Genomic DNA, 9449 nt, shown 5'->3' on the forward strand with positions numbered 1-9449 from the left:
TGAGGCAGTAGAGCTGACGCATTGGTAAGCTGTGATGACTATTTTTAATACCACTTAAATAAGAAAAAAGTATTCCCACTCAATCCGAGGGTGGCAAAATAGTTCAGGCTTATTCAGTGTGTGATGAGCTAATAAACTGTTTTGCTTTTCCAACTTCTCCACAACCCTGCCTTTTCCTGTCCTGTCCTCCATACTCCACAAACCCCCACCAAGCCGGTGCTCAAAGATGAGGGCTCCGTCTAAAGCCTGCTTCTGTGTGCTGATGATGATCATTCATGGGTCATTTGTGCACAGCTCATTTCCCCCTAGAATCATGGAATCATAGAGTGGTTTGGGTTGGAAAGGACTTAAAAGCTCATCTAGTTCCAATACCCTGCCATGGGCAGGGACACCTTCCACTAGACTAGGTTGCTCCAAGCCCTGTCCAGCCTGGCCTTGAGCACTGCCAGGGATGGGGCATTAGCCATTCCTTCTGCTGCAGTGGGAAGAAATATTGTAACCCTCAATCTACAAGACGTGCCAGAAGGAGACTTCCAAAACTTCTGCTGTGGCACTGGGGCTGTCTTGGAACTGTGGCTGTTGTTTATAGCAGCAAGGCCCTTGGCTGCGCCAGTCCCGAGAGCGGGAGTGGGTGAAGTGGGAGGCGGCAGCAGCGTGCTGCAGCTCCTACGCAGGATGCAGTCATCGCAGGAGGAAGGGCATGCTGACTCTGCCTCTCAACAGCAGGCGTGAAAATCTGTATCTTTGGCCTACCCTGAGGAGCTTGAGTGCTTTTTTTTGTCCAGACCATTCAGTGCTAAATGCAGAGTGTGTTGGTGTTGAGTTCAGAAAGAGTTTGCTTGGGGGTGGATGGTTTAGGGGGGAGTGAGAAGGGCAGGAGGGGATTAATTCTTGCCTCTGGAATGGCATGGATATCTTTGATACTGTTCAGATTTTATGACCTTGCACTGCCTTCATGGTGGCAGTAAGGAGTCTGTTGAGAGGCATCAGTGCTTAATTGCTTGCAGTTGATGAAATTATAACTGTATTTCAGATGCCCAGGGTCACTCTCAAGGGGACAGGGAATCTGGTAGGGAGACATCTAAGGCACTTTACTTAATCTTCCGAGGGACTGTGTCTCAAGAAGAGAAGTGAGGTCATCTTAGAGGGAGAAAGAGCTATTGACAGACTCTGCAGAAGGAGTCATCATGTCTCCCTGTGGCTTGGTTGCCAGTATCACATTACCAAAAGCTGATCTGTATTTCACAGAGAGCTGTCAGTAAAGGGATTTTTTATTTTTTTTTTTGTTCTCCAACATGTGCTCCAGTTGATGAGTGCAGTTGCTTTGATATTGCATTGGAACACTGTGAACTCTTTGCTCACGTTTCGTCTCTCTAGGTGTCACTCATGCAGCTATATGGGCAGCCTGTATTTCATACCTTAGTGCAGCAGTGCCTCCGGAGCTGAGAACATCAGCCCAAGGAATCCTGCAAGGTCTCCACTTGGGTCTAGGCAGAGGATGCGGGGCTATGGTTGGAGGCGTTTTGGTCAATTACTTCGGTAAGCAAAAATTGCTTTTAAAACTTTCATCTTATTTATTGAAGTTACATTTTTACTGAACTACCAGCTTTAAACTTATTTATGCTCAAGGTCTTGTTGTGCTTTAAAGAGTAATAATGCACTACATGTAAATTGTGGAATCATAAAACTGCTCAGGCTAGGAGGGACCTCAGATGTCCACTCCAGGCTCCTGATCAAAACAAGGTCACCACTGAATGCGGACCAGATTGCTTGTGGCTTTGTCCTGGGAGCATTACAGATTAATTAAATATGTTATGCCTAGATATTTTTAGTACTGTGTGAGCAAATCTCTAACCTGATCCATGAGTGAGATGAATCAATCCTTTGTGAGAGAATAGGTTGATACTATGCAGCCTTTCCATGAGCAAATGAGAATCTAATTACTTGGTTAAAAATCCTTTGCAAAGCCTGCTCAACAGCTGGAGGGAGGAAAATGTAATGAAACAGGCTAATAAGAGCCTACATGGGACAGTATGTACCCAAGGAGTGCATAATACTGACTCATCTTGGTACATTCTCAATTTAGAAGAAAAATAAATCTCATTACAGGTCCTGCTGCCACATTCAGAGGAATAGGGATGGCTTGTTTAGTGATTCTTCTTCTGTTTGCCCTGATCCAGTGGCTGTTGGTTCCTGATGATGAAGAAGGTAAATATTAATGTCTCTGAGACTCTGCAAAATTAGAACGAGTAAAGAAAGGTATCTCTGAAGCTTCTTCCTGCGGTTTTAATTCTGCATGTTTGGTGTCTTTACTCAGATTTTGACAGAACAGTTTATTTTCAAGTGGGAAGTCTTTTCCTGAGCAATGACAGTGTGCTGCTGCTGTAAGAAGGGTAGCACTGAGTTTTGGATGTCAGTAGGAGGAAAGTATAACATATTTTACCACCCATAAGTCCTCTTAGTTCTGGGAATCCCTTGGGTTAGTCTGAACATACAGCGAGTCATGTCAGTTGCATCAGTTCTTTATGGTCACCCTTGCCACTGCATGCTGTCATATTCTACCAGTCCAAACCATCACCTCTGCCAGAAACTGTAGAGATGGCTACGGAGGGCACAGACTTCTATAGCTTCCTGAGTTCTGTTACGGCACCCGAGAAATCTCCCCTCAGGTGGAACTTGAACTTTTTAATCTGCATCTTTATTGGTATAAAGGCTAACCAGAAAATGAAATAGTTGGTGCAAAGAATTTAGCATAAAGCTAATAATTACAATAAAACTGGAGCAAATTCTGCAAAGTCATGAATTTTTGAGCTTTTTACCCAAATGTTACTTTGCAATATAAGCTTTGAATATGAAATGAAAATGAAAGTTAGTTTTCTTTAGCTGGACTATTAAATGAATTGTCCTTGACTAGTTGTCAAGTTGTCTGTAATAAGGTGTTCAAATTCCTATTTTGCTAGAATTTTCTTCTTCTCTGTTCAAATGATAACACCAAAAAATGGAAAGGTAAAAAAGGTATTTGCTGCTTCAGTTTCCCATCAACTTTTGTTTAATTACACATGAACCTACAAAAGAATAGCTTATTCTTAGTGGCCTTATTGTAGTTTGTTTCAGTCTTTGGTTTTCATTTAATATGCGCTACCCATCTTAACAGTGTGTATCTTCATTTTAAGCATGGCACTAATCTGATCGCTTTCAACCAGACCAGTTGGATGAGTAAGACTAAGCATGTGGTCAAGTGTGTGCAGGATTAGCCTCTTCATTTCTTCAGTATTAGAAAACATCCAGTCATTGCTTAAAATATCCAGTGCTAAAAGTCTGCAAACAAAATACAATTTTATACTTTTGAAAAAAAAAGTTCTTTTTAACTGCAAAAATACTTCTACTCAGAAAAAAATATTTTCTCAAAATTTACAGTGTTATTTACAGACTCACAGAGAGCATAGAGCTCTTACTTAAAATATCTTAACAGTTTCTAAAAATGCTCAATTACTTTTCATATATAAATACTCTGGCTTTTCAAAGTTGTAAGGTACATTGTGTTGGGCCATGACAGTTTTTTGTGAATGACATTTCAAGACAGTTGTGAAAACTATTTCAGATTATCAGAAAACCTTAGATCTAAAGATCTGCTGGAACGATTTCTGCCTTTGCCTGAAACTCTGTTACAGATATTTCATCTTCTCCCATGTGTCACTAACCTTATTTTTTTCTCACTAACTGCTTAACTCCATAGTAACTATGGAGGGATGGTTTGTTTCTCAAGTAAAAAAAGAAGTGGTGAAGATGTACAACAACTTCTTTAAGTCAAATGAGTAGGTTTAAAAATCTTAAAATCCAAAAGGACTGTTCTGATGACTCAGGCCATGTGCCTTCACCAAATGGTTCCTGTTTGAAGCCAGTATTTAGTTACCTAGAGGGCGAGTGAGTTGTGAGATGCAGGCTTTACACAGAGAAAGAAGTTTGCAACAAGTTTAAAAGGCTTATTTCCAGTTTGCATGTAACGTGAAAATGACTTCTTCCATGTAACATGAAAACACAGATTTCTACTACCTGGAAACAAATGGGCTGCTTCATACCCATTAGCCCTTCCTGTCTGTGCAGACATCTAAAATACCTTGTTGCAGTTGCAGAACAGCCTTGCTTGTAAGGCACCATCCATGGCTTCTTTCCCTAACTAGACTGTGGTGTGTCTGGCTCCTGGCTGTTAGTGCCAGTGTTCTGCTTTCAGTGAAGTGATAACTGGTCTGTTAAAGCCAGAAATACTTAGTGTTCTTTGTCTGCTTCACTGTTCTGGGGTGGGCTTTTTTTTAAGCTCATTGGCTTCGCCAGTGATTATTTTGTTTTTAAACTTCAGAAAAGACAATGCTGGCGGAAAGGATCCCAGTGCCTTCCAGTCCTGTTCCTATAGCAACTATTGACCTTGTACCGCAGCAGTCAGAAGATATCATGCCTCGGAGTGAGCCCAGACTTCCTGTAAAGAAAACTAAGCACCAAGAAGATCAAGAGGATGTGAACAAGCCTGCCTGGGGCATCAGCTCTTCTCCGTGGGTCACCTTAGCTTATGCTGTCTACCAGATCAAAGAGATGGTTAAACTATCCAAAACCCATCCAACTCCCGAGAATCAGCCTTTGCAGGTAATCTTCTAATCTACAGGAAGTTCTTACGTATTTGTTAGGTGCTTGAAACCTTTACAGCTGTGTAAATCTGTAAGTACCTGGCAGGTGTTCTCTGTCAGCTTGTGATAACTTTGGTGTTCTGACATGGTAGTTGAAATATTGCATGAAACGGAGCTGTTCTCCGTGTATAATACAGCAGGAGTAACTATTTTTGCAAGTATTGTTTTCCCAAAATTGGAAGGACAGGGAGAGACATAGGAAGAGACTCTGGTTTACAAGCTCGGATATACTTGAATTCCCTTTAAGTTCATATTTGGTTTGGTATTAGTTGGAATGTGCAGGTCATACATGTTTCAAAATGTACCAGGTGGTAACTGAAGATACACAGCTGCTTAACAGTGTAAAATGTGTTTTTATTTCATTTTGCTTCCTTGGGTGATCCTGTCAAACGTCTACATGGTTGCAGAAATAGGTGTTACAACTACTGATGGGATACAAACCTTCTGTTCAAATAAAAATAGTCTCTCATCTTATCTAGAGTTACACCAGATAAGAGCCATTCTGTGACTTTACACCATTTCCCTTCTGTCCCGTCTCCCTCCAAGATACCTTTTAATAGCTTCATCAATGGTTAGATGGGCTTGGATCTTGAACTATCTTCTAACGCTTTGGACATGCCTTTCAGAAGGGAGCCGCTTATGCAGCGGTATCAATGCAGGTTTTAGAACAGCATGGTTAATGTTAAAACCACTGTTATTTACCTGCCTGGAAGGAGTGGGTGAGATTCCTTTGTATGCACCCGGTAGGCGTAAACACAGAAATGCTTTTTCCATGACTGCTGTCTTTAGAAATTGGTAATTTGGGAGATGAGTGTGAATCAGCAGAGCAGAGTGTGTAGGAATGTCATGCGGTCAGAGATCTCCTGCCTTTCTTGTCTTTATTCCTGAAAATATACTGCAGGCATGTCTGCTTTAGGTTGATGGGGGGTTGTTTGGTTTTTTTTTTTTTTGATCTTCACTGAGTCAAAGAGCATCTCTTTTTATAGTGACACTGAAGATATCACAGGATCTCTGACATCAAAGTAATTTGTCCAGATAAACTGCTCTGTTTCTCATTGGTAAATACCCTCAAGGTCTTGGTTAGTATAAGCCATCCCCTTTTAAATCAGAGAAGAGCAGTCACACAGACCTTATGCTGTGAACATGGCAAGAAAAGAATGTTTCTGCAGTTGTGTGGTATCTGAGAGAGACTAGTCCAGCTCTGTTGTTCACCCCCCAGCTGCTTCATTGAGAATTGCGGAGAGGCAAGAAAGGCTTTTGTGCCTGTTCCCTGTGGAACGTAATCTCTTCATTATTCTTTCCTTCCTGTAAAAATACAGTACTGATAAAAAAGTTGTTCTTGTTGATGTGCCAAAATTCTGTGCACACCACATCCTTCATCATCTCTATTTTCTAACGTCTCTCATCCCTGTTTCAGTGCTCCAAAAGGACAAACTTGCCCCAAAACACTTCAAGTTTTTTTTTTTTGCTCAGTCATTTATTTTAGGCTGGTGGTAAAAGACTGAAACTAAAAAAAAACGCTGCCTGGCTCTCTGAGAGAATTTTTTAAATAGCCTCCTTAAAACTAAAACAGATCATTTGGAAGGAGGGTCAGTACACAGAAAATGGAATTGGTGACAGAAAGTATTCCTTCTTACTAAGACTTTGGTTTGATTTTGCTACTGCTTGGTTATACTCCTAAAGCAAAGAGATATACTTTCCATATTCTCTGTTCTTCAGTGAGAAGCAGTCATAGTGTGGTATCTTCTAAGTGGAATGTATTGGTGTTAAGGTTTGCTATTTCAGCCCTGCGAAATGTAACCAGTATTTAAATGTGCTTTCATGTTCATTAGCAAGGCCAGTTGAGTAGCCTGGCTAGAATCATACAGCAGTATTGCAGAAGTTCTGCCATTCAGAAAGTCTGAGGAATATCTTGGGGCAAGGGGAAGGATTAGGGAACAAACTATTGAGTAGTAAGAGCATTTATATATTCAAGGAGCATGAAAAACAATTTATAGAATTGCTTGGTCAAAAGAATGATTTTGTCTGAACACTTTGAAGTCCAGTTAATTGTGTATTTTTTCCCTTGAAACACAACAAGCTTGTTTTTTGCATGCTTCTTGGGAAAGTGCAGTTAGGAAAAGAGATGGAAGGTAAGCTACTGTCTGCTTGCTATTAGTGTCATCTGGATTTAAATGTACTGCTTTTGCTTTGCTGCTTTAAGTTTGATTTGTTCTGTTGCTGGCATTGAAAGTAAGTGCTTTGTAAATTTTCAGAAGAGCCTGAATGCATCTGGGGTGTACCACGGGGGATAATGTTATGAGTGTTTATACTTACTTTTTGCATGCAATCCTTTCCCCTCTCTGTAGAAAATCAATGAGAATTGCAGTGCTTCATCAGCCAGCTCAGCAAGACAACCCCAAAATCCAACAGATTCTGGGCAGTCCAGCAATTGTTCAGCACCAATACCTACAGCAACATCAGATTCCCAAGTAGATGGCGACCGCATTGTGTCAGATCATGATGCTCAGCCTGCTGCTGCAGGGCCCTGAGATGCGCTCATCTTATCAAATCCAGTGCATGGAATCCTGCTTCTCACCTGGGAAATACTGGAGTAGGAGCTCAAAAGTAGGACTTCTTTCATCTTAATGATCATAATGTGATGCAGTGCAAGCTTTTAACTATATAAAGGATATTCATATGACTACGCAGAGCACCACGGCAGGGAAGCCAAAGTTCGGAATTCTTGAGGGAAGTGATGTGGCCGGATCTAACGGTAGGAAGAATTCTTGGCTGCTTTGCTAAAGCTGAGTCAAGTGCTATGTAAAAAAAAGGGAGTTCACTCCTCGCTTGTTGAGGCACAGAGTGTCTGACTTAATTGGATAATTTTCTTCATTGAGTTTGTTCCCAAGATAAAATGAGAGAAGACTTTTTAGGAGAGAAATTTGAGTTTCCTTGCATAGTCTATTAAAAAATACCCAATAAATATAGGAACAGCATGAAACTGTAAAGATTTCTCAGAATCAGAATAGCTTTAGGAAGTGTATCTTCTTGTTACGGTGGTGGATTAAGTAAAACACACACATATTCAAAGAATGTTTTTGAATCTAATGTTATCTTGTTTGAGATAAAGGTTTAGTTCTGCAAAGCAATGATTTTTGAACTGAGTTTTTAGTGAAACAAAAGAGCTGGAGGAAGGCTTCTGAAGAAGTTAACCTCTGCACTTGCAGCCCTTCAGTTCGGCATTGGCTGTGTGTGTTTGGGTAATTTTTTGTTTGATGTTGTATCAAGACAAAAATCTTTGGTCAAGATTGCACAACCTGAGATTGATCAAGGGTTTCAATGGACACACTTTCCTCTTGGGTTTTTTATTTCATCACCTATACAGTGGTTTATTTAATGCAGTGTAGTTACTGTGATTATTTATTAAGAAAAGAGTAAGCTTTAAGTGCCTAGGGAAGGTGGGGGATAAGGAGGAATTACCTGCAAATCTTAACAATTAGGATTATGGGGCAGAGTTGTTGATGCAGAAATCAAGTAGAGTGAGAGATTCTCAGGAGGAAGCAAACGTAATTAAATTGCAGGATGTTTAGGAAATTACTTTGCCCAGTGTGAAGACACTGGATGACTTTGGATTATGTTTTATTAAGCTTTTCAATATTAACTGCAGCAGGCTCACTTAGTGCATAGTGAAAATTGCTGCTGGAGGGGAATCCTTGGGCTCAGGGAGGAGCCTGGGGGTTTGGTCAGGAGAGTGGTTTGGTCCATTTGCATGTATTAACAGCTTGTTCCTGGGAGATCCTGAGCACTCGGCTTCTAGGGGACCGAGTGAGTATTGGTCAGCCCTTCTTGAGACCAGTTGTCTGTGATCTGTCAGGCCTTCTGTGGGGAAGACGTGTGCTGTAGGACTGTGCAGTGATCCTGAGGCAGACCAACAGGATCACAGGGTTAGGGGAGAGGAAGATGGCAGCAGCTAAGCAGCGAAGGAGGTGTGTAGTTTTACCTGGTTTTACTGAAGGGGCGTCCTGTAGCTGTGCTTCAGCTGTGCTTTTGGAATAACCCATGTTCTAGTGGTGCCTGGGACCAACACCATAGACAATAAAAAGAAACATTGATGACTAACCACTAGTTACTTTTTTTGCACTTGAATTTAAATGTACTGTACTCACGTAAATCCTCATGACTTGTCTAAGTGTCCTTTAAAATCAGAAATGTATTTATTGTATGTTTGTATAACTTGGAGGAGAGCTAAAGACTGAACAGGTGACAGAAGGATGCTGAAAATCATTTTGAGGCAAACCAACCATTTGTTGAGTTCATGCTGTACAGTGTTACCTCAGCTGCTACTGCATAGCACTGGGTTGTGGGGTGAAGAGCTTGTACACTGTGTTTACACTTCAGAATCGTGTATTTGAAATGCCTGCTCTTTTTGGAATCGTATAGTCATTCTATGTTGCAAAATGGACATGTACACCTGGGTTTTTATATTTGTGAAACTGTAAAAACCGTGGTAAGAAATATAAAATATCCATAATGTAGTCAATAGTATTGATCTGAACCTTCTTTACATTTGCTCATGTTATGGTGCCAGCACTGAACATAATCACCAGAATAGGGAAGAATTCACTGGTAATGACCTTTTTTCCTAGGTTCAGTGAATGGCAGTGCCCCGAGTGTGGTGAACCTAGAGCCTGGGACCTGCTCTTCCACAGTGTTAAAATGCATTTCATGATAAAAATCTGACTGTAGGCACAAATTCCCTTCTGTGGGGCGAGGGGAATGTAAGGGATG

At 41.0% G+C, this 9449-nt stretch overlaps 1 protein-coding gene across 9 annotated transcripts in view; it reads left to right on the forward strand.

The window, feature by feature from the left end:
- Positions 1-9203, forward strand: part of MFSD6 (major facilitator superfamily domain containing 6) — a 49027-nt gene extending 39824 nt beyond the window's left edge. For 6 of the 9 annotated variants that reach the window (XM_057419905.1, XM_057419899.1, XM_057419904.1 and 3 more), the window contains exons 4-7: positions 1378-1539; positions 2110-2208; positions 4358-4638; positions 7028-9203. In XM_057419905.1, coding sequence (XP_057275888.1) covers positions 1378-1539; positions 2110-2208; positions 4358-4638; positions 7028-7210 — 725 coding nt within the window. In that variant the 3' untranslated portion in view covers positions 7211-9203. Of the gene's footprint in view, positions 1-1377; positions 1540-2109; positions 2209-4357; positions 4639-6759; positions 6812-7027 lie in introns of all 9 variants that reach the window. The other 3 variants (XM_057419906.1, XM_057419908.1, XM_057419907.1) reach the window with 3 other exon arrangements.
- The last annotated feature ends 246 nt before the right edge of the window (positions 9204-9449 follow it).

This window comes from Pezoporus wallicus, unplaced genomic scaffold (assembly GCF_028554395.1).
Source record: "Pezoporus wallicus isolate ANWC-B61680 ecotype Strahan unplaced genomic scaffold, APGP_CSIRO_Pwel_v1 contig_4710, whole genome shotgun sequence".
Classification (NCBI taxonomy): Eukaryota; Metazoa; Chordata; class Aves; order Psittaciformes; family Psittacidae; genus Pezoporus; species Pezoporus wallicus.